The sequence below is a fragment of the Ursus maritimus genome, unplaced genomic scaffold, assembly GCF_017311325.1.
Source record: "Ursus maritimus isolate PB19 unplaced genomic scaffold, ASM1731132v1 scaffold_4, whole genome shotgun sequence".
Taxonomy (NCBI): domain Eukaryota; kingdom Metazoa; phylum Chordata; class Mammalia; order Carnivora; family Ursidae; genus Ursus; species Ursus maritimus.
Window position 1 is genome coordinate 83,302,617 of NW_024426552.1, and position 25,849 is coordinate 83,328,465.

General features: G+C 43.6%; 1 protein-coding gene, 1 non-coding gene and 1 pseudogene across 3 annotated transcripts in view; 2 read left to right on the plus strand and 1 right to left on the minus strand.

The window, feature by feature from the left end:
- Positions 1-25,849, minus strand: part of USP13 (ubiquitin specific peptidase 13) — a 105,320-nt gene that overhangs the window by 77,392 nt on the left and 2,079 nt on the right. For both annotated transcript variants that reach the window (XM_040621562.1, XM_040621563.1), the window contains exon 2: positions 4,576-4,701. In XM_040621562.1, the coding sequence (XP_040477496.1) occupies positions 4,576-4,701 (126 nt within the window). The remainder of the gene's footprint in view (positions 1-4,575; positions 4,702-25,849) is intronic.
- On the plus strand, positions 8,402-8,581 carry LOC121100556. The gene has a single exon (XR_005832313.1). It is a non-coding gene; the product is annotated as a small nucleolar RNA SNORA81 (small nucleolar RNA).
- Positions 18,611-19,998, plus strand: LOC103676114 (annotated as a pseudogene).

Below are 25,849 nucleotides of genomic sequence, written 5' to 3' on the forward strand. Positions count from 1 at the left end.
CACAACTGACTCTGGTGAGTATTAAGAGCTATGTGAACAAGGTAGGATCATAAGGAGGAAATGACAGTTCTGGAGGTGGAGATTGTGGGCAGGTAAGAAGAGGAGCAGGTCTGGCATTTAGCAACTGCTCAGCAAATTTTGTTCAATGGATGGATGAATGGATGAATAAATCGATGGAAGATGGGTGGACACACAGATGAATGGATTGATGGATCGACGGATGAATGAATGAATGAATGGTTGGATGATTAATGGATGAATGGACAGGTAGCATATGGATGGGATGAGGCATCCCAGGGAGAAAAAACAAACAGTATGTACAAAGGTATTTCAGGAAGAAGTAGTTTGATATGTCTAGAGCACAAAGCTGGTGGAGTAAAAGTAGAGTCAGAGAGGCTAGAAGGGCCAGACTATGGAAAGCCTTGCAATCACATGGAAAAAAATCTGGACTTCATCCTGCAACAAAAGGAGATACCAGAGATTTAAGCTTCAGAGTCCCACAGATGCACAGATGCATGCATTAGAAAAGCTCACTCTGGGTGCAGCATGCACGCTAGGTGGGATGGAAGGCAGCAATTCTGAAGGAAAGATTAGTCAGGAAGCTAGAGCATTAGTCCTTTTAAGGGATAATGAACCCTCAGACAAAAACAGCAGGATGGAGAGGACAGGATGGACTGAAGTCCGTGGCTTCTGGACTGAAGAGCCATTTAGGAGGTCCAAATAACTAGACTTGGGTCACCAACCAGCCACAGAATGAAAGAACAATCCAAAAGATTTCTACATCTCCAGAATTCAAGACGAAGGACAACCCTGAGAAAGAGGCTTATTCATTGAGTCTGGGCACACTGAGCTTGAAGTACCTACGAGGTGTTCAAATAGGTAAAGCCACATCAGAGTCAGACGGTCAGATCTTTGGCTCTGGAGAGACACTGATCAGGAAGTCATCGGTTCAGAGACAGCGGTTAAACGAGAATATAGACGACGCTGATGAGGAAGAGCAGCTTTCGAAGAAAGATGGTGAAAGGCACCCTGGGAAGTATGGATATTTAAGGAGTAAATGAATGAAGAGATAGCTAGTGAGACAAAGTCAGAAAAGGTGGCCTGAAAAACAGGAGGAAGCCAGGAAAGAATGGTGCCAAAGAAAGCAGGACAGGAGCAGTTCCAAGAGGCAAACAAGTTCAAATACTCAAAAAGTCAAGTAAAATCAGGGCTGAAACGTATCCACCAAGCATGACAACTCAGCAGTCACTGCAGCCCCGGCAGTCTGAGTGGATCAGCAGGAAGATCGACCCGACGGCAATGCTGAACTTCCAGCGAGGTATACGAGAGATGATGAGAACAGGAAAGCTTTTAAAGACACTTTATAATTGAGGGATGGGATGACCAAAAGAGGACACAAATTACAGGGACAGTTTTGCGATGTGTTCTTTTTTAAGGTGGGATGGAAAAGCCAGAAGAGGGAGATGTTGAAGAAAAGGGAGTCAAAGAAGAAGCAGGTTTCTGAGGAAGAAACAGAGCTGTGAGGACAGAGAGAGTATAGCTTTCTGCTGGGATGCGGCAACCAGAGGCAATGAGTTCCCAGGAGGCAAGACGGGAGTTCAGGCAGTTCCTGTCCAGGGTCCCTGTTTCAGGGAAGTACAAGTCAAATCGTTTTCTGAGAATGATGAGGGACACTCTGGTAATGCCCTGAGGACTGATCCAGAGTCTGGAGTGGGAGAAGCTGCAGGCCAGGTTCGCTGGGCAGTGAGTGGGCCCCACGGAAGGGGGATGCCAGGAGTCTGACATGGCCCCAGACCACGGTAGTGCCAGATTGCTCGCAGTGTGCGCCTGGAAGCCAGGATGATGCTGACGGCATACCTGGCCCTGGCTCCGAGGAGGCAAGACAAGGGTATAAGCATCCCTTGAGGGCACCAGTGGTAAGAGAACATTTCAAGTCCTGAGAAGCAGTCTCAACAAACAGGGGAAGTGGCCACCTGGACAAGTCACGGCCCTACAAACTGCAAGGAGGGAAAACCACAGAGTGAAATCAGAATAAATGAGAGCTACACCGAGAGAGGGTTGTGGTCAGAGAGTGAAATATTTAACCGAAAAATTCAGAGGCAGAGCTAACCACACCAGATTATCAGCATTCTGCGATTCTACCACAACCTCTGGGAGCACATTATCTCAAGCCTCGGGGCCTCGGTTTCATTTCCCTCCCCCCTGGTTTCCTAACACTTCATCATTTTACACTAAGACATATGTCCGGGACAAAGCGTACCTCCTCAGAATTGCTAGGTCCCACATAACAGGAGCAGTGAATATAAATCATGTACTATCAGGCCAACATTTGATTATTTTAAAGCTAATCATTGAGTTGATGGCTTATCTGACCTCCTGGCCTTTCTTCCTCCTCTTCCTCCTACTCTGCCCACTGTCCAATTTGGGGATCTCTCCTTTGTCTGGAACTTAAACAGAGAACATATTAGGTAGGCTAGGGTGAACGATCAGATGAACTTCAAATCAGCGTTGACTATTTAGAAGTCCCAACACAGTCTACAAACTATTAGGACTGAAGTGAAAGCTGAACAGTATTGCTAAGTATAAAAATCAATATTTGAAAATTAATCACATCCCCAAACATCATCAATAACCAATTAAAATACATGAAGAAGTAAAAATTAGCAGTAACAACAGTTACAAAAATTACAGAGTACCTAAAAAAATCTCACAAAATACAAGTTCTTTAACTGAAAATTACAAAATAGTACTGAAGGAGACAAAGAGAACTGAATAAACAGAGAGATATGACATTTTGAATACTCATTCAATAAATATTTATGAAGCACCTACTATGTGCTCGGACTGTTAAGTGCTGAAGACACAGAACTGAACAAAACAGACAAAAGTCCCTGCCTTCGCGGAGCTTACCCGATGCTGTGGATTATAGATTAATCTCCAAATTCACTATGATCGTGCTCGAAATCTCAGTAGGTTTTTTTAAGGTAGATGAACTGATTCTAAAATCTACATAGGAAAATAAACATCCAGACCCAGGGAAGTTCTGGAAAAAGTGCTTGCACTACCAGATATCAAGGCTTGCTGCACCAGTGCAGAGACAGAAAAATAAGATCAACAGAAAAGAACCGAGAGCCCCAAAACAGACCCAAGGACAAATGGCCAGTTAAAATATTAAAAAAGATGGTACTATAAATCATTGAGAAAGACTGCACTACTCCAGTAATAGCAGGACAACTGGTTACCAGTAAGGAAAATAAAAAACAGATTCCCATACTTCATACAAATACAACAATAAACTATAGACAGATTAAAGTCCAAAAATGTCAAAACACACATACGCCCATGCAAACACGCATGCACTTCAAAAACAAAAGTTTTAAAAGAAATATCGTTATGACCTTGAGTTGGGCAACAATTTCTTAGATAAGATACAAAAGGCACAATTCATAAAAGAAAGGTTTAATAAAACTAACATCGAATTCAAAACTTCTGTACACAATAATTCATAAATGAAGCAAAAAGTCAAGCCACAGACCATAAGAAAAAAGGAAAATCAGAGACGAGAAAACCAGGACGGCCAACAGGCATATATAAAGATGTTTGATCCTTGCAGAAGGAAATGCCAATTATTTAGATGCTACATTGCGGCCTTAGGTTGACAAAAATCAAAGATCTGACCAAGTGTTGGTGAGGGTGTGGGAAAACAGAAATTGATAATCATAGCAGATAGTACAAATCAGTGCAACCCCACTGGGGAAGGATTTGGTAATACCTCGTCAAAATGAAGATAAGCACCCCTACACTCCCACATTACCACTTCCAGATATTTAATGGTTGCATCATTTGTAGAAGCGGAAAAAAAAGGAAACAATCTAAATGTTCATCTGTAGGACACAGGATAATACATGACAAGGTATTCATAAGAGGGAATAGCAAACAAATCATAAAATGAATTAAGTATATTCAGATGGATTGCAACACAGACAGACTTCAAGAACAACATGAAAAGGGAAAGCTCTACACAGAATTATAGGTAACAGTATGACAGTATTTATCTACAACTTAAAACCACATAAAGTCCTTCTACATACTGTTCATGACTATCTGCACATAAATAAGATATAATGACGTACATAGGAATGAGAACAAACTCGCAGCCATGGTTACTACTGGGGAGGGAAACAAAAGGGACTTGAGCTTTCAGGAAAGCTCTTTCTCTTGCTTAAAAAAAAAAAGTCTGAAGCAAAAATATCCAAATATTTTTTTCATTTCTGATTTGGGGATTTCTGACATTATTTTGTGTACTTATCTGTATTTTTAACTTAATTTTTTTTTCCTTCAGTCGACTCATGTCTTGTTAACACTAATGAGAAATTCAGAGGAAGAGAAAAATTAAACTGGGTAAGGTAGGGTTTGGGGAAACCTATGAATTTCTGTCAACGGCTACGTTTTTGTTTCCCATCATCAAAGGGCATCAGAAGTCACGTGGGCAGAGTAAACCCTGGAGTAATAAGGCACAGCTTGACAATGTTACAGGAAAGATATCAAGGCCAGTTCTCCCAGCGTGTGTCTCACCTCTCGCACGTGTCTTTTCAGGTGCATGTATACACTCTGTCCAGTTTTTCGAAAATGTCTTTCAACATGTTCCCTTCCAAAGGCCAAAAATGTATTCATGCATACATAGAGTCCACCTTCAGAATTCTAGGAGAAAGAGACAGGTGACAAAATTAGCCACGGATACCTCACCAAGTCATTTAGATACAAAAAGGGGAAGTGAAGGAGGGTGAAAGATGAAGACAAGACCCGGCAAAAGGCCACCTGGCCGCCGTAGTCACCTGCGATGACCCTCTGGGGTCCAAGGCCACCCGCAGCAGCAGCTCCCGCTCCAACCCCAGGCTCCAGGTGCCCCCGGACAGCTGTGCACAATTTCCCAGTTGGATGGGAGACTCAGAGGCCTGAGAAATAAACATGCTTGTCTGAGTCTCCAAACTGGGGTAAAGGACGATAAGGGAAAGATAGAAGCTTGGCAAGTGATCCGACTACCACCAGTGCAATGGTTTATCAATCCCTCACTGATGGGTGCAAGTCTCCAGGAACATGAAGTTGTATATACTCTTTTAGCAGGACGGGTTCTTCCATTCAAAGATAATCTTCCCTTCCTTCGGGGTCACATGATATTTGATGGTGCCCATGAATAAGTTGTGACAAATTAATAAATCAATAATAACTTAGAGTAAATAATAAAGGATGGAGTCCTATCATAATCATAGCTTTTTTTTTAGGTTTTTTTTAAGATTTTTTTTTTAAAGATTTTATTTATTCATTTGACACAGAGAGAGAGAAATCCAGGGAGAGAGGGAACACAGGCAGGGGGAGTGGGAGAGAAAGAAGCAGGCTCCCAGTGGAGGAGCCCAATGTGGGGCTCGATCCCAGGACTCCAGGATCACGCCCTGAGTCGAAGGCAGACGCTTAACGACTGAGCCACACAGGCGTCCTCATAGCTACATATTTTTGCATGCCTGATATGTGCCCCAGGTGCTTCTCATATATTATTTCTAATCCTGATAATACCGCAAGCTGCTTATTCTTATTTCCATTTTACAGTTTAAATAAAAGAACTAAAGATAAGTCACTTGCCCAAGTTCACACAGCTTGGAAGTGTCCGTTAAACTAAAGCTATTTCTCTTTTTATCCTTCTATGCCACATTTTGAATATTACTTAATTACAGACATATTGGCACAATGAACAGTCAAGGATATTGTTCACATTTTAGATGCTTGAGTTTCTATCCCAATTTCATCTCTCCTCTTTCTCTCACTTTGTTTAATATGCTTCTCTATAAATTTTGCATATAAAATTAGCCATCCTTGGGGCACCTGGGTGGCTGAGTCGGTTGAGCGTCTGACTCTTGGTTTCAACTCAGGTCATAATGTCTGGGTCATGAGATCAAGCCCCACATTGGACTCCTCACTCAGCACAGAGTCTAACTGAGATTCTCCCCTCTGCCCCCCAAATAAATAAATAAATAAAATCTATAAAATTAGCCATCTTTTCCTCAATGAAAGTGGATTTTTATTAAGCTCTTGTCAGTCTCACCTCACCAAATAATTTTTTTTAAAGATTTTATTTATTCATTCAACAGAGAGAGAGACAGCCAGCGAGAGAGGGAATACAGGCAGGGAGAGTGGGAGAGGAAGAAGCAGGCTCCCAGCAGAAGAGCCTGACGTGGGGCTCAATCCCAGAACACCGGGATCACGCCCTGAGCCGAAGGCAGACGCTTAACGACTGAGCCACCCAGGCGCCCCACACCAAATAATTTTTTAAAAACAATTTTTTTTTAAAATCTATCAGAATTGACAACAAGGACCTATCAAAATTCCTTACATTACATTTTAGTAGAGCACAAATTCAACGTCAAAACAGGCACCGATGTTCACTACAAATATATGAAAAATAATTTTTGAGTTCCAATAACTCCAGATTGTATATTTTTTAAGTTTCTAATAAAATTCTCCAACACTGTATCTATGGTTATAAGCCAGATATAAAGGAGTCTTATCACAATGAGGATATTATAGCAGCATTAGTTCAGATATGTGCCTATTACTGTAGCAAATATGTTGCATAAGACAAGAAAAGGAAAAAGGCATAAAGATCACAAAGAAAGAAGTAAAATGGTCTCGATTTGCTGATAACATTATAGTCAATACGGAAAATCCTTAAAAATCTACAAACTACTAACTAGTAAAACTAATAAATGAATTTAGCAAGGTCATGGAATACAGGTTTATAGGCAAAAATCAATTTCAATTTTATACTCTGGCAACAAACATCTTGCAAATAAAATTTTTAAAATTTGACTATAATACAGTATTCAGAAAACTCAGAGTTATGTAGCTTATGCTTCTGGATAACTTTTTCTCTTTAAATGAGATCATTTGAATAAAACTAGAAAAGTTTTTCAACCAGAGGCAACGTATTATATTCACTTGATCAGCAGATTAAATCCTTTCAAAAGTTTTAAATAGACGTGTTTTTTGCATCGTCATAACTCTTAAAAAACTTACATCACTATAATGGTCCGTTATTCATTAGGCCCATTAAATTGAGCACCACATCGTGTGGTTTAAAAAATAACATTTCCATTCTCTTCCAATAAAATGTAATTCAATCAAAAAGAATTCAAACTAGAAGATATACCAGGGAAAATATGAGATTTGCAACCAGTCCTGAACTGCCACTAATGAGCTCTGTGGCCTAAAGGTCGTCATTCAGTCTCTGAGCTTCGGTACTTTCCTTGCTAAGCATGGCTGCAGCAATAATTCCCACCTCACAGGGTTTCGTTAAGTTCAAAGGGGGTGACATACATGCCGTGCTGTTTGAAGCATTATATAAACAATACCAATTATTTATTATGAGCTACAGTTCTGTGTGCCACGTGTATCTCCTATTATCTCAATTATTTTATAATTGGGGGAAATAAGCAGAAGGAAAAAAACAGTGAGTCTGACAACCACACTGGCTGGGGGCAACAAATATTAATCTACCAGAAAAATATATTAAGCAACTAGCAGGAGCACCAAGAAATTAGCAAGTGGAAGAAGAAAAATGCTCAAGGACAGCATTTTTCTGGAGAAAAATACAGAATAGCTATATGATGCAAGAGTTTATAAAGTAATCTCTAAAGTAGTCATAAAGTCTTTGCTAATTTTCATTGCCAAGAGTTTCTGACGTATTAGGGAATTTGATTAAAAAATTTAATATACCCCGAACATTCACCCTCACTTTCTGGGGTCACCTGATATTGTCACAAAGTCCATAATCGGTGAGGGAAATGCATTAGTATTCACAGGCAAATGGCCCCACACAGGGAAGGATTCTATGACAAACGTCCTCGGTCTCTTCCATGCCACACGTGGCTGGCCTCTGAAGCCGTGTGTGTCCCTCCACGAGCGGCTCAGAGATGGAGACACTGCCCACAGGACTTGTCAGCTCTACTAAAATGTCAGGACACACTGAGGCCCAAATCCCTTTAAAAGCTACCCCATATTGAACAAACACTTCAGTCTACTGATCCATGCTTTCTTCGCTCTTGCCACATTAATGTCTACATATTGGTCCTTTAAGACACTTTCTTTCACATTCAAAGGCAGTCCTCCATGCCATGTGCTCTGAACACCTTCTTTCACTAGTGATGACAAGTCTATGCTCGCAAGTCTCTCTCTCGCAATTTCTTTGGTTGATAGCCTGGGATCAGAGCTGAGCTGATTCTTAGTTTTCAAACCCTCAACTTCATGCTCTCATTAACCAGCCACAGCCCCACTAAGATTACTGCCCCGGAAAATACCGTAAAGCACTTGCCTTCCTGTGGGGGAAAGTGCAGCCACAGAATCGGGCAGGACCTTCCTTTGTGTAAGCACTGTGCTAAAACTGCAGAAACTAGGGTCACATCGTGGGTTTTGTAATGGTGCTGGCACAATACATACGAGAAGAAAAGGAACTGCACTAGAGTATAGAGACTGGGGTGAGCCTCTCTCTTAGTGTCCCGTGTCCTTTGTCTTAAGGTGTGATGCACTATGTCTTTAGAAAAAAATAAAAATAGGGGGCACCTGGGTGGCTCAGTCGGTTGAGCATCCAACTCTTGATTCAGCTCAGGTCACGATCTCAGGGTCGTGAGATCAAGCCCCACATCAAGCTCCGCGTTCAGTTCAGAGTCTGGCTTGAGATTCTCTCTCTCCTTCTCCCTCTGCCCCTCCCCCTGCCCTCACCTCACTTTCTCTCTCCCTCTCTAAAAACATTTTAAAAATTTAAAGAAAGAAATCATGCAGGTTAGAAAACTACCAATTGACAGTGAAATACAACTTGAAGAATAAGAGGGCAGAATACAAAATAATGCTTTTCTCAAGCTATGATGGTAGAGTGCTTTATTAAATTAAAACAGGTTACAAATGAAATTCAGATATACTGCAATAATTCTTTAAATAAACTGTAGCATGCAGGAAGATTCCAAAAATATATTCATTCTATGGTAACTGCTTAATATATGTCAAACCACAAGAAACATAAACATGGGGGGAAATCACTGATAAAAGTTAATGGGACAGTTAGATATCAGTACACAACAAAATTAACCTTGATCCATATCTTATACCAAACACTGGAATAAGGTCCAGAGAGCTCTAACAGATAAGCATTTAAAAAGCTAGAAAAGAGCAGAAGAGCATATTTATCCCACTTCTGAAGGGGAAAATAATTTCTGGCCAAGAAAATTTGGGTTAGAGAAATGGAGTAGTTGAGTATAAAAATGTAAACACTAATGAGCAAGTTTTACACCACAAAATAAAATAAACAAAGAGAAAACCAATCACAACACAATGAGGAAAGATGTAAAGTACAATGAAGAAAAGTTTATATCCAAACTACGTAAAAACTGATAAAATTTCAAGACGTCAGCATTCAGGCTTAACTTGGTAAGTTTTTCTCTTAAGATCGTGTAGTTTAATTATGAGAAAATATTAAAATCAAATCATCACATTCTCACTACCTCCTGAAGTAATAAGGACATTACAACCATCTCAGGGCAAGTACATGCCTACAAACTAGCAAAAGTATTAAAATTACAAAGCCTGAAGGCACAGATAAAACCTATATATGTATACTGTCGCAGTGTAAATCGGTTCCATCTCTCTAGAGATCAGTACAACTATGACCCTTTGACACAGTATTTCTCCTTTGGGTACAGACTTCAGGAACCCAAAAGACAGAGAAAAAAAAAAAAACCTAATTTGCACAAAAATATTCACAGATGCACTATTTATAATAGGAAAAAGAGCTCCCAAACAGAGGAGCTAAGAACTTGTGGCATATAAACACAACAAAATATTATAATGTTATTTTTCTTTTTTTCTTTTTTCAAGATTTTTTTTTTAATTCAAGTTAGTTCACATGTAGTGTAGTATTAGTTTCGGGGATAGAATTTAGTGATTCATCAGTTGCATATAACAGCCAGTGCTCATTACATCACGTGCCCTCCTTAATGCCCATCACCCGCTTATCCCTTCCCCAACCAACTTCCCTCCAGCAACCCTCATTTTGTTTCCTATGGTTAAGAGTCTCTTATAGTTTCTCTCCCTCTGTTTTCATCTTATTTTATTTTTCCCTCCCTTTCCCTATGATTCTCTGTTTTGTTTTTTAAATTTCACATATGAGTAAGATCATATGATAATTGTCTTTTTCTGATTGACTTATTTTGCTTAGCATAATACCCTCCAATTTCATCCACGTTGTTGCAAATGGCAAGATCTCATTCTTTTTGATGGCTGAGTAAATATTAAGAATTGTAAGTCGTATATATAGGACGGAGTACAGAATTGTATATAGTACGCACAGAAAAGTAATGTTCATGAAAAAAGCATATGCTGATGACAAGGAGGAAAGAGAAGAGAGGAAGGGAAGTCTGTTCATTGACAAAAACCTGAAATGAAGCTGCAACGTCATCAATGGTTTTATATTCAAGTTCTTCACCTTGGGGCTGACAGGCTTACCTCCCATTACCTTTGTGCTGGGTCCAAAGAAGTGTGTGTCAAACTACTATCATGAAGGACTACATTGTTTTGTGTTGTATTTCATTTTGTTTCTGTTCATTAAGGAAAGACATGTGACCCCATTGCATGTGACTAGTCCCCGCTCCAGCCAGACGTGAACTTACTCCCACAAGTAAGTCCCACAAAACCCAAATGGGTCTACACGCTGTTCAAACAAACTAATCCATTGGATGTGGCTACAGTGTCAAGTTGCTATAGAAATTTCTAAATGCTTACTCTCAATGTTGGTACTTATCTCTTGGAACCAGTCAGCTGACCACACTTGAGTAGCACTGGCCTAGAGCTACTGGCTGCCATGTCCACGCCCCATTCTTAGAACTGCTGAGGACAAGACAGTTCTAAGAATGTCTCATGGTCAAGAAAGTTTCAAGGACCTTCAGAGACAACGGGTCAGGCCCCAGACCTTCAGAGCAGCGCACCTCAAAAACCAGCTACATACACCAATGCCTCCATGACTGTACTAGCCCCCCGGAGCCCACGCCTGCCACTTGTCACCTGCCAGCCCGTGCCCATGACCAATTCCCAATATCTCCTGACTCATCACCGTGTGCTGCTGGACCTTAACCCCAAATCCACTTGTATTTCCTAACTGTTACCATCGCATTTATTGAATGGTGTGGCTGTGAGAAACCCAGGCTTCCTTCATTCCAGGCCACCACGTTCAGATCCTGAATCACACATTCGCTCCTTGAGGGCAGGGAAATCACGTCACGTTCATTTCTTTCTTTTTTTTTTTTAAGATTTTATTTATTTATTTGACAGAGAGAGAGAGAGACAGCCAGCGAGAGAGGGAACACAGCAGAGTGACTGGGAGAGGAAGAGGCAGGCTCATAGCGGAGGAGCCTGATGCGGGACTTGATCCCAGAACGCTGGGATGACGCCCTGAGCCGAAGGCAGACACTTAACGACTGAGCCACCCAGGCGCCCCACATCACGGTCATTTCTGAATGACAGTACCTGGTACAGAGTAGAACTGAAGAAACATTTACGGACTGAGTGGCAAAGCTGGTGTAGTGATTCGTCGTTCAGTTACAGCATTTAGTCTCTCTCTGGAACTGATTCTCAGTGCCCTTCTGATCTGTATGTAAGACACTTCCGAGCACAGGCTCCATTTCAAGTCTTTGACCTAACTAAACAATGAGGATCATCAAGAGAACGCTGATGGCCTTGCATAGAAAACCAGCCTCAAGCATCTGCAGGAACACTAGTTTTTCAGGTTTGTTCAGCTAAAGCCAGACTCTCAGCAGCTTGGACACTTGAACCCTGTTACCCCAGCTCCCCTACTTTCTGTGACCAAGCCAGCCTCACTGGTTCTTCATCCCACCTTAGACCCTATCTGGCTCCTCCTTGCCGAGGCCACCCAGCCCAGAACAGCCAGAGCGCTTCTCTGCATGTTCTTAGCTAAATAAGATTCGACCGATCATTTTCATTATGCACTGAACAGAAATTTGACCAACATGCAAGACTTGACTTAGAAACCTGAAATTGCAAGGAAGTCAAGAAATACCATTCAGGACTTCTTGAAAGCTCTATAATGATCCCCTGAGACAATGTCTCCCACCCCACAATCACACCACGAGAGAGGAGCAACATTAGAAACCCATGCGTTGCTTAAACCCACTCCTCAAAGCATTTCAGTATAAACATGATATACACACAGACATTCATTTATTACTGTACATTGTATTATCCTAGCTACTATTCAGAAGTAACATCAAGGACAAAGTCACCTTTTTTGTACTGCTGTCTCTTAAAAGAATATGAAAACCGAGGCGAACATAAAGGTCAAGGTTACATGTTTTCAGAATAGCAAGTGAACAGTCATTTTAAATAAAAATACACCACATTGTCAATCAGTAGGTGTTCAGAGAACTTTGTTTACGATGGTGTGTTCTTGGAGACCGGCCTCCGCTGGAAGACAGGAAGGGAGAGCGAGCCTGTGTGAAGAGTGCACTCAGGAAAGAGTCGCTGCGTAACACTTGTTTTTATAACCACAGAACAGTGTGGAAAACAAGCGGTCATTGCCGCAAAGAGAAACATGATGTAGGTAGACGGAGTCACAACAAATCCATGTCCAGGACAAATTACATACTAACACCAAGGAAGGCTGTGACTCACACACTCGTGCAAAGGGGAGATGAAAAAGGACAAGAACACAGTATTTTCTAGAACACTGATTTTAAAAAAATACATAAAAGGAAAGAAAAAGCAATGAACTGAGCTAGCTACTTGTAGCAGTGAAAGGAAATCACCCGAATGCCCAAGAACAGATTTCTTTAGTAATTTACACATTCATGAACTGTAACACCCTTCAGCCATTTAAAATTTATTTGTAATGCGTATTTACTGATAGGAAAAGCTCTGCATGGTATTTTTGAGCGAAAAAAGCAAGTAACCAAACAGCACGTATGACGTTACAATATACACAACGTGCTGGCCCTGTACGGCGTGTGACGTCATCTCTGCACGCAGACATCACGTGGGATGGTCTTCTTCATGTTGTCTTTCACATTTTCTAATTTTTCTTCAGGAAAATTGATTCATTATTTAAATGTAAAAAATAATAAAATTTTTCTTAACCAAATGTGTTTAAAACTAATTATATGTATACATAATAGAACGAGCAGTTGTTCAAATGCTCCCTTTTCTTAACCCAAGCTTTCTTTAGGTTTTTGCAACCAACTAGCTCTAAGGAGCTGTATATTCTTGATACAGTAAAAGTGTGATCTGAAATCACTAAGATTATCTCAAAATGTATAGCTCAGGAAATTTGGGAACACAGTAGTAAAAGAGGAGACGGAGAGTGTAATCTCAGGGAGACAGAGGAGACTATGATGACAAGAGAGAAAGGAAACAAAGCAAGGGCACTGTACCCCAGGCCAGGTAGATGCCTTCCGTGTTCACAGAAGGGTATTGAGAGATCGATCATCTGTGTGGAGTGGGAAAAAGCTATGAAGGAGAATGAGGCTGTGATGTCTTCTCTGGGGGTTAGAGAAGTTGGTGGAGTGTGGGGCAGGAGGAGTTGATTCAGCAGAGGGAAAGAAAGTCAAGCACAATTGGTACTCTGATTACATTTACATCCTACTACAAGATCACCCAGGCTACTGGGGGGAGCCATAGGGTGGGGGCCAAGAGAATATATGGTCACGAAGCTATTATGCAGTCTAGACCCACGCTACCTCTGGCCACATGGAAATATTTAGCTCTAAATTAATTTAAATTAGTTGAATTAGAAGTTCGGTTTCTCAAACACAAAGGCCACATGGCAAGTGCTCAGTGGCCTCATGTGGCTGGAGATGCAGAACAACTCCATCACCACAGAAAGTTCTTTTACACAGCCCTCGTCTAAACAAGGCAAGATGGTGGCTCAGCCTGGGGGAGGTGGCAGGAAGTCGCAGAAGGGGACTCACAGCAGGGACTGGGAAACTTCGGCAGACACAGGTTATAACTTTAGGATAGAGCCCCTGGGCAAAGAAGATGGATTAGAGGTAGGGGTATGTGGAAAAGGGTAGAATCAAGGACAACTCCTGTTTTAATTCATTAGACTCATAAGACGACCCAACTCTCTCTGCTCAACTCTTGCTTTCATCAAGCAACCACCTGCCTATTAATTCTGCCTCTCACATACCTCCAATCTGAATGGTACCTATAAATATTCCAATGACCAGAGCACAGACCCCCAGTACATTCTGGCTTCTAGAGCCAAACAAACAAACAAGAGTTTTTCAATGCAAAAATTAAGTACAGGCAGATGGGAAGCCAATGTGCAATAAGAAAGCAAAACAAGGTTCGAGATCAAGGGCAGCAAGCAGGCAATCCACAGCAAGGAGAAATATGATGAGGAAAGAACACTATCGAAAACCAGGCTGGACAGCAAGGAAAGCCTCAAACAGCTCGCCAGTTGAACAAAACTTCCAGAACACAATATTTGCAAAATCCAGAAACCTTGCTTCCAACAGCAAATCCACTGAAATAAAATAATCCAAATAAACTAAGTAGAAGAAACCAAATGCATATAATCCCAGGAGAGTGCAGGCCTCTCTGATAGACATCGATAAATCATGCTCGTGGCCGTGAAGTGTTAAGAAAAAATAGAAATATTGATGTAGGAATGATTCTTCCAGTTTGCTCCAACTTTTGCCTCTTTCGTCTCTGTAGAGGGACTCCCACGGACACCTTAGAGCTGCACAACCAACCCAGACAGCTAAAGGCAGAGTCCAAACAACTACATTTTGACACACTATAGATTTACCACGGTTCTGTCACTTAGGACCTCTTTTCCTAAGGATAAAACCACACCCTTGCTCTGGGTATTTGGAGCCATGAGGATGCTGTCCCCCAAACAGCTGGGGAAGGGTTTTGGCAAGGCACGAGGAGCGGCTACTACAAGGTTCACAGGACAAATGAACAAAATAAAACTCATCAGAGTGAGGACACTGAGGTGAGCACCTTCGGCCGAGATAAACCAAAGCTACGTCCACGTAAGCAGTTCCCAGCTTACATCTAAAAAGAGAAAATGTTGAAACCACCTTGTCAAAGGTAAAAACATTTTATAGTCATTTCTTCTCATTTTTTTTTAAGATTTTATTTATTGATTTGACAGAGAGAGAGACAGCCAGCGAGAGAGGGAACACAAGCAGGGAGAGTGGGAGAGGAAGAAGCAGGCTCATAGTGGAGCCGGGAGCCCGATGCAGGGCTCAGTCCCAGGACTCTGGGATCACGCTCTGAGCCGAAGCAGACGCTTAACAACTGAGCCACCCAGGCGCCCCATCTTCTCATTTTTAAAAAGAGATGGTTTTCTTCAGGATGCATTTCCCCTGACAAACTATATTAAACATGAGGATTGGGTTTCCAGGCTAACCCATAAAAACCCATCACTACGAGCTGGATCTGAGTATGAATAATAGCCCTGCACAGAGTTCCCCCCAAGGAGGTCAGCAAACACTCCTGCCCAAGGCTTTTGCTGCAGGGCAGAGCCTCATGCAGAATTATCAAGTACAGGCTGTCTCTCCCTGGCAACCCCAAGACACTATAAATCCCATTTCACCGTCTTCTCAGAAGAATCCCCCCCCATTAAATCCCACTAAAGAGACGGCTAATATTAAGTAGGTTTAATGGGAAGCCATGATTATAACAATAATCATTACCTGCCAGGTACGTAGTACAGAGGGAAAAGCCGAGGCTCCGAGAAATTCAGTGAAATTAAGATACCTGCTGAGGTCTTACTGCTACTACGTAGCAACGGGGTGAGGGGAGGGGCTGGAACCCAGGCCAGTCTGGCCCTCCACATGCTGCCCAGTGCCACTGAGAAGCAGATGTTGTTTTGGTGGAAGGAGCCAGGTGGGCGGCTGTGGGCAAGCCCATGACATCATGGAGGCTTGGGGGGAAAGAGCAGTTTCTTCCTTTTTACCAAGGCTGTTTCCTTCCAGGAAAGCAGAAGGGGCAGCAGACAAAGGAGAGCAGCCGCACAAGTGGCTTGCGCCAGGTGCTCTGCCAGGCTTTCCTGAAGGGGAGGAGACAGGCTCCACCTGCTCCACTTCCCAAACTCCAAAGGACAGCTGGAGACCCTGGGAGGTGGCTGTCCCAGGCTGACAGCTCCCCGACAGAACAGTGGCAAGACCCAAGGTGCTGGGCTCCGGACCCCTGGGAAAGCAGCTGCAGGGTCTGGCAGCCCCCAAAGCCCACCCACCCTCATCAACCGATGGCCAGCCAGTAGTCTGGATCTGTCGGTGGTCCTGCTCTGCTGGTACAGGCCCAGAGATATAGTGCACATCGGCTGGGGCTCCCTCCAAAGCTGCAGGCTAGAGAGTCCATGGTAGAACCCGCCCAAAGGCACACGTCCAAAGGAACACACCAGCAGCTGTACCTAAGAGTTCCAATACGTGAATTACTTTCGCCCTTGTCCCCTGCCCACTCCTCTCTCCTCCTGGCCAGTTAATCCACTGATCCCACTAACAGACCACCAAGCCTATTTCTAAGACTGCTGGGGACAGAGACATCAGTGTCCAGGTCACCACTTTGAGCAACACCCAAAGAATTAACCAGGGCCAACATAGCAACACTTGGTTGGATCAGGAGAAAGTTTTCATAATTGCAACTCACAAGAGCCGTCAGCCTCTGGGCCCATCGCCCATGTAGTCTATATGGGGCGGATTTACTCTAGAGTGATTTTATTTCATACAACGGTAAAATCTGCATGTATTCCATCTATAACTACTTGTGCCACATGATTATCTGTTCAAATTTCTAATTCCTTAAGGAAATACTGCCCCAGCCTCCTGCATGAGTTTCTCTATGCAGCACTCGAACACCGGACCTGACCGTCTCACCCTCATTGACGCCCCTGATACACTCCATCTGTGGGCTACAAACCGTGAGGTCACCGTTAGCTCCTCCCACCCCTTCATCCGCGGCATACTCGGTCACTAAGTTGCACTGTATCATTCATCAAAATGTCTACTGAGTTTATTCCCACCACTCCACCATCTCTAGCCCCACTGTCATCACCCTCAAGAAAGAACCACTCCCCCAATATTACTACTACCCTGATCCTACTACCCCCATTCCTCTTCAAGTTGTCCCCACCTTAGTCCTCATTGGGCTTCCAGGACAGGAAATAACCACGTCCTCATGCTGCTCCCTGGCTCCTGACCGGCCAGCCCATCAGTCTAACCTTACCAAGGCCGACCTTTATAAACCGCAGAGGATTCAGCCTCGCTTTCCTGTTGCCCAAATAATCCTCTCTTCCTCACATATGTGCCAAGCTTGGTCCCACGTCCGTGCCTCTGTCCCTTCCTCCCCCAAAATGCCACTTTTCAGATCCCATCCAGGTGTCCAGACCAATAACTTTTCTAGATTTTATTGATTATTCCTGCATCTGAAATCTCCATTCATACGTGGTAAATGCCACACTGTTCAAAATTTAATACTCTCTAAGTGCTTCAGAGTCTAACGTCATGACACATCAGGGCTTAAATCCCACCTGTGTCCCACACCAGTCTTTGAACAAGTCCCTGAGCAAGCTACGTAACTCTCTCTCAGTTTCTTCTTCTGTCAAACCGGGCAACCATAGTAATTATAATTTACAAGCCAATTACTATTGTAACTAAAAGAGATAATGTATATAAAAGTACCCAGTACTGTGTTTGACTCCTAGTAGACACTCAGAATTGCACTCATACTCCACACTATGCTAGAAACATCCTTGTCATACTCTACTGTGGTCCTCTGTTTCCCTCCTAAATACTCAGACCCTCCCAGGGCAGTGCTGGGTACATAGTAGGATCTAAGTAAGTGTGAATACTTGCTAATTAACACAAAACAAACTGGTTTTTTTAAAGATTTTATTTATTTATTTGACAGAGAGAGAGAGAGACAGCCAGCGAGAGAGGGAGCACAAGCAGGGGGAGTGGGAGAGGAAGAAGCAGGCTCCCAGGGGAGGAGCCTGATGTGGGGCTCGATCCCAGAACGCCAGGATCACGCCCTGAGCAGAAGGCAGACGCTTAACGACTGAGCCACCCAGGCGCCCCCAGACTGTTTTCTTTTTAATCTCATCACAGGAAGCCCCATACTCTTGTGCACCTCAAGCACCATCTCTAGTCGAGGCACGCTCAGATTCATTGAATTCTTGTCATTATTGCACTGACCTGCTGTTCCAGCCCTAAAAATAGGTGCTCTTGTTCCCATCTTCCCTGAGCTTGGGGACAAGAGGAGTCCTGGGCTGACTGCCCATAATACTGAACATGAGCAGCCAGAGGCCGGGGCTACATCCACAGAGACCAGCCCTCTCGTCATCTCCCCGAGGGGCATCACGTCCACCAAGATCCCTGTGGCGCCCAGAAACACAACACACAAAACACCCAGCAAGGGCCCAAGACACCTCTCCCTAGCTTGTCAAGGGTCAAGTTTACGACTTTTTAGATTATGACAAAATAAAAATACGGTATTGGCTACTTTTAATAACATTTTTTATTCCAAAATACATGTTCATGATTTTTAAAAAAATAGAAAAAACAGGGGCGACTGGGTGGCTCAGTCACTTAAACGTCCAACCCTTGATCTCAGCTCAGGTCTCCATCTCACAGTGAGTTCAAGGCCCCTGTTGGGCTCATGCCTACTTAAAAAAAAAAAAAAAGATAGAAAAACAGAAAAGATGCAGCCTTACTAGCACAGGTGCACAAGACCCCAACCGTTCCGTGTCCTCAACAATCGGTATCCCAACCGTGACAGAGGTGTACTAAGTACTTTGTGAGCACAGGAAAATGGGTGTCTGACTCAGCTTGGGGAGAGGGGAGTGGTGAGTGCTTTACGGAGAACATGTGAGCTGGTTTTTAAGGATCAGTAGGGTTTTCCCTGGGGGGAAAGCATTCCAGGGGTTGGGAGAAGGCATTCCAGGCCAAGGGAAGAGCATGCGCCAATACACGGAGGGCCGAAAGCATGGAGCACGCGAAGAACACAAAGTCCCTTGGGCCAAAGGGAATGTAAGTAGAGGTTAGGTGCTAAGGGACAGCACTGGCAGGAAAGTTGGATCAACTTGGTAAACGGATTGAGGTGCTATGTTAGGAAAGCCTGAATGGTGCTTTGAAAATATCTCGGCAGCGAAATGACACAGTAAGACTCAGGTTTTAGAAAAACTAAGGGTGCAATGTGACAGACTGGAAGGAAGGCAAGGTGGTCAGTTAAGAAAACTCTTGTACAACAGTCCAGGCAAGAGATGATGAGGGCTTGCGCCTGGGCCGTGGATAAAGAGAGAGCAAGCTATCCCAGAACCTGGTGTCTAGTGGGATGTAATATAAAAGAGAGGGAAAGCTTTTGACTTTGGCCTCAGAGGACGTGAAGGTGCGACTCTCTTCGGTGGTCCCAAATCCGGGTTCATCCGACACCAGCTGCCTCCACCATGCCACCTAAGTTCAGCCCCAATGAGATCAAAGTCCTGTACCTGAGGTGCCCCAGTGGTGAAGTTAGTGCCTCGTCTGCCCTGGCCCCAAAGATGGGCCCGCTGGGTCTGTCTCCAAAAACAGTTGGTGATGACATCGCCGAGGCGGCCAGTGATTGGAAGGGTCTAAAGATTACAGTGAAACTGACCATTCAGAACAGACAGGCCCCGATTGAAGCGGTACCTTCTGCCTCTGCCCTGATTATCAAAGCCTTCGATGAACCACCAAGAGACAGCAAGAAGCAGAAAAACATTAAGCACAGTGGAAATATCACTTTTGATGAGATTGTCAATATTGGCTGACAGCGGTGGCACCGATCTTTAGCCAGAGAACTCTCTGGAACCATTAAAGAGATCGTGGGACTGCCCAGTCGGTGGGCTGCCATGCTGATGGCTGCCACCTTCATGACTTCATAGATGGCATCAACAGTGATGCTGTGGAATGCCCAGCTAGTTAACTACAGAGGAAAATAATTCAATAAGGGATCATTTGACCAAATAAACAAATAAACGATGGGGCGCCTGGGTGGCTCAGTCTGTTAAGCGTTTGCCTTTGGCTCAGGTCATGATCCCTGGGTCCTGAGATTGAGCCCCGTTATCAGGGTCTCTGCTCGGCGGGGAGTCTGCTTCTCCCTCTGCCTCTTCCTCTGCCTGCTGCTCTGCGTGCTTGCGCTCTCTCTCTCTGTCAAATAAATAAACAAAATCTCTAAAAATAAATAAATAAAATAAAACAAAATATAATAAAGTAAAGGAGAGGGAGATACACGCATGCCCACAGCAGCCTTATTCACAATAGGCAAAAATGGAAGCAAGCCAAGTGTCCCTCAGCAGATGAATGGATAAACAAGATGTGGTCTACACATACAATGGAATGTTACTCTGGCTTTAAAAGGGAAGGAAACTCTGACACATGCTACAACATGGACAAACCTTGAAAACATGGTAAGCAAAATAAGCCCATCACAAAAGGGTAACTACTGTATGGTCTCGCTTAGCAAATTGAGACAGAAAATAGAATGGTTGCCAGGGGCCGGGAGGCTGGAGGGTGGGGGCCTGGGAAGTTATTGGTTAAAGGGGACAGAGTTTCAGTTTTGCAAGATGAAGAGCTCCAGAGATGCATGGTGGTGATGGTCATGCAACAACATGAATGTCCTTTAATGCCACCGAACAGTACGCTTAAACATGATTAAGATGGTTAAATTTATGTTAAGTGCATTTTATACAATTTTTTTTAAAGCAAGAGAGGGAGAGGGAGGCAGAGTTGATAATATTGTACATCTCCCAGCCTGTGGCCCTAAACGAAGGGCAGCACCTTTAAGTGCATTCCAGTCCACAGGAAGAACAATGCAGGGGAGTGAAAACAGAATTCAGAGCCACACAGATGTCCAGGCTCAATACAACTGAGGACACAAACTTTCCCAAAAGGCTCCCTGACAGGATCAGCATCATCTCTGATATTCCTAGACTCTGAAAATGATACAACTTGAAAGATAATCAACAGCAGCCAAAAAGAGATAGGAAGTGATTTCTTGATTATTTGTTTGGAATAGCGGGATTCTAGTGTATGTGGGGCAGATTACGCAAATACGTCAATTTCACTCCTTGCTGAAAACCCAAAGAAAAGAACAGTAAAGACATTATGTTTTTAAGAAACATCAACCATAGCAACAAAATCTGGAAACCGAACTGCAGATAGAGAAGCAGCACAAGACTAAGACAAGCCAACAAAGAGGAATCCTAGCTAGGCCTGCTGCAGAGAAAACCAAGATCCGATCTGACGTCCACCCCAAAATTTCCAAGAGACTCCAGAACTAGTAGCTCCAGGTAACTCTGGAAGCTGGGGTGAAAGAAGGGCTGAAGGAAGAACAATGCAGGGGAGTGAAAAGAGAATTCGCTCTCAGGAAGGAAGGTTTGAAAATCCGTCTAGGTAGCAGTCAGAGCCCCAGATCCCTCCTCTACTCCCAGTGGGCCCTCCCCCACAGGCAACCACTGGAGGTTTATTCTCTAGAGCAGGTAAAAACACGGGACTCGGGTCTGTGGGACAAGGGGCTCAGTTGAAGATAGAGGTTCCATTCTGAATATGCGGAGACTTAGAGTTGTGTGTGTAATGTATATGTGTCAGTCCGGATGTGGACCAAACACACCAACTATTCCAGGTCTTTCAAGCAGGAAGGGATTTAATATAGGGAATTAGAGGGTATGTAATCATGGTTAGAGCTGTGAGAGCCAAGGTCAGAGAAACCACCACTCAGGTTCAGGAAATCCAGATGCACAAGCATCGTAAGAAACTGGGTAGATGATCCCCGCTCCCCCATGGCTGAGGTGGCCTGGAGTCCCAGAAGGATACTCTGAAGCTGACGGGAAAACCCCACATCTAGCACGGGCCACTGCTATAGTAACAATGTGGCTTCTCCTTCTGAAACTCTCACTGGCAGAATCAAAATCAGAATCCTTCTGTCTAGGGCATCTGGGTGGTTGGTTAAGTGACTGCATTTGGCTCTGGTTATGATCCCAGGGTTCTGGGATCAAGCCCCACATTGGGCTCCCTGCTCTTCGGGGTGGCTGCTTCTCCCTCTCCCTCTGCCCCTCCCCCACACACAGGCTCTCACTCTCTCTCTCTTCTCTCAAATAAATAAATTAAATCTTTTTTTAAAAAGAAAAAGAAAAAGAATCTCCCTATCAAAGGATTCTGGCAACTGTAGCGTCCAGGTTCCCAGCCCCTACAACATGGGAGAGGGCTTAACAAAATGGGGATAGAGTGGAGAACCAGGGGACCATATCCGGCCATATCCAATATCCAGATGCCCAGACCACCCTCATCCTCTCCTCCCACTCAGTTCCCTGCTCCCCCAGTGATGGCAGATAGACCTTCACTTTCCAGGCAGAAGATGACAAAAGTCTTCTAACCAGTGGCCAGAGGAAAAAAATTAGGATGCTAATATTTAAGGTTCTCAAAGAAACATCCCAGCCAAATCACCCTCCAGGGAAGCTCACAGTCAACAGAATAAGGAATTCTCACCTCCAGAAAGGTCAACAATCTCCAGCTAAGTAGCTGCAATTTTTTTTGAAGGACCTCAAATCTCTAAATTTTAATTTCCTTCAAAAAGAATGTACATGAGACATATGACATCTATAGTTGAGCTAAGATTAACAACCAATCATCCAATCACCACAAATGTAAAAATGTGAACCCATAAAAGCCACGATGCAGGTGGAATGTGTCACTGGAGTAACCAGGTGTGCCCATACTATAGAACTCTAGAATTCTGGTTTTTAAACTATGACCTGGAACCCCTATCATGCCCTCAAGGCCCTTCAAGTGATCTACGAGGTCAAAACTATTTTCATAACATGAACTTATCTGTCTTTTCCACTCCTATTCTCTCCTGAGCATACAGAGGCATTTTTAAGACTCTGCATAATATCTGATGACACCGTCACTCTAACAGCTAACAGAATAGAAATTGTTTTAAACTTTTCTCAGTCTTCATTTCTAACAGGGTAAATATCAATAGACAGAAACCACACGAAAGCTCTCTGGCATCCTCAATAATATTTAAGAGTATACAGGGGCCAAAAATCTTGAGAATCATTGCTATAAAACAACATTTTAGTCAGATGCTTTTGGAAAGGAACTTTTAATATGTGAAACTAATTAGGATGAGTTTAAGTTTATGTTTTCAGAGGGAAAAGAAATAGTCAATGTTTTACTATCTTAAATCTGTTGGTCCCTTAGGAAGGAGATTTTTCCACATAGATCCCCAAATTAAATTATTTTTCCCCTACAAGTAAGCACCATGATGCAAGTCTGACAGCCTGGAAGGTAGCATGCACACCACTATGGTAGCGAGCCCCTAACACGAGCTGTTCCTACAAGTAAATGATCTCAAAGCCTTTCCCAGTGGCTATGTAAACCAGCCAGTACCATGAGGTCCCCGTTCCCCAGAGTTTTACAAAGGAACATGGAGAACCAACAGTGACATCTCAACATCGCCAAGGGATCTCAGAGCTTCAGAGAATGGGAAACAAGCACCTTTTTATAAAATCACGCTGATGCTGGAAGGGAAGGAGAGGTGTGAGGGACTGCTTATGCTGGTGTCACATTCTCTCAGGCCACCTTTTCAGTGCGTGCAGCTGCTTGTCAGAGCAGGTGTGGCCACGCCTCACTGCACTGGGATCACTCTCTTCTCAGTAGCTGCTGGTCGCGGGAAGGCTTCTCAGGCAGCCCTTCCAGCACAAATACGAACCTGGAAGAGTGAGGGCATTTCATCCCTGGAGCACCCTTGACCAACAGCCCACGGGAGCCAGTGGATAAATATTCCCCTCTCCATGTCCCAGGTGGAAGACACCGAGGCACACTCAACAGTTCCTCAGAGGTCCCTGGACGGAGTGAGCACCAGTGGTCCATCATGGCAGCCGGCTCAATAACTTATTCTTGGGTTGGCTTTCCTTCTTCCTCTTTGTCATCATTCCCTTGGATGTGCTTCCTCTTATGTTCCCTGATACCTTTCCAAAATAAACTGCCCATGCTAAGCCCTTGTCTCAGTCTTTCAGTTGACCCCAGCTAAGACAAGGCATAAGATAGGCTCTCCACCTCATGGGGAGCCAGGTGGGGAAGGGGCATAGTTAACACAGGAGTGGCCCAGCTCCTCTCTGATCCTAAAGCTTGGTAGAAGCCTTCACATCTAGCAGATGTTTTAAAATGAGCAGTTAAATGAAAAGAGAATGAAATGAGAGCCGACTATGGAAGAGCAACTACAACTAACTGCTGTGTTGTATGACACAGACTCTAAGTAATGTGGGTTTCACAGGAAACGATGAAATCTCAAGCAGAAGATGATCAAGACAGGAGGGTGGTTCTGGAAAAGGAAATGAGTCTTAGCCACTGGAGACCAAGAGACTGACTTCCCGGGGCTGGCAGCCTAAAGCTGAGGGGAGGCGGGTCAGAGTACATTCAGATGAACGAGGGGTTCAACAACCAAAGGGGTGAGTAGATTTTACATGGTGGTCCATGAAGCCTTGTGAGAAAAAGTGTGGACCAAGGTCTCCCCTTAATCACACCAAACTTTCTACATAACCCCGGACAATCAAACACTTGGGCTTACAACCCATGACTGACTCTCTTTATCTCTTTCTTTTCTTCCTAGAGTGATTACGAATTGTCCGGGCATACTTTACACATTAATTTATTTAACCCACAAAACAACCCCATGAGGTAGGTTCTATTATTGCCCCCATTGCACAGATGGAGAACCTGGAACACAGAGAAGTGACACAGCTGGGAGACAGAGCTGGGGTTAAACCCTGCCACTCTGGCTCTCTCTCACACTGTGTCCCCCACAGTCAATAAAGTCACCACATCCCACATGATAATCCCACATGATTCCTTTCACAGTGTTTCCCATATGTTGTATCCTTAGCATTTTCAGAACCTGTAACCACAGGTAATTCATACATTTCCTAGGCAGTAGTTGGGTTCCTGGTATATATATCAGATGCTGGGCCAGCTGTGGGGGATAAAGATGCAAAGTCCTCACTCTCCAGGAAGGTCACGTTACACACCTTACAAGATGAACCAAGTCATGGAGAGGTGAACCTACAGGTCAAGGTGAGAAGGTAGGCCTGGGCTGAAATTGGGACGAATTGGTAGGTGAAAAACACAAATTCTCACTCATCCCAGAAGAAGTAGCACTCAGCATCTGCCCTGTGCTAAGCCCTAGAAGGTAGGAAGGAAGGAGAGGACACTGAAATGAGTTACCATACAGTCCCACTCAATCCTCATAAGCAGGTAAGGAATAGCAAAACTGTTCACAGCAGGCCTTAGACATCGTAGATCTGTAATAAAAAATGATTGATTCAGTCTCCCTCTAACAGCACTTTAAGTCACATATCTTATAGTAGTTTTCCATAACTGACCATATTAAATCAAGTTCCTGTTGTAGGTATTCAATGCCCTCATCTTCTACTCTCAAGTCTGACCTCGCTACTGGTTAAATCAATCTTTTTCTTCCCAGTACATTACAAGCAAACAGGAAAACATTCACACTTTATGTGTTTGCCCATGTGATTTACCTTGCTGGATGTTGGTCTTCTTTGTTTCTATCCATCTTTATCTATGGCCATTTTCAGAAGTATCCAACGATTTTTTCTTCCACCCACATGGCTTTGGTCTTTCCTCTACCACAGTCCCATGGCACCTGTAGACTGAAGTCTCTGGGGTGTTTGGCACCAGTGGATTTTACTCTCTACAGCTCTAACAGCCATGCATGTATGAGTTGGCACATACTAGGTGCTCAATATCCCTTATCT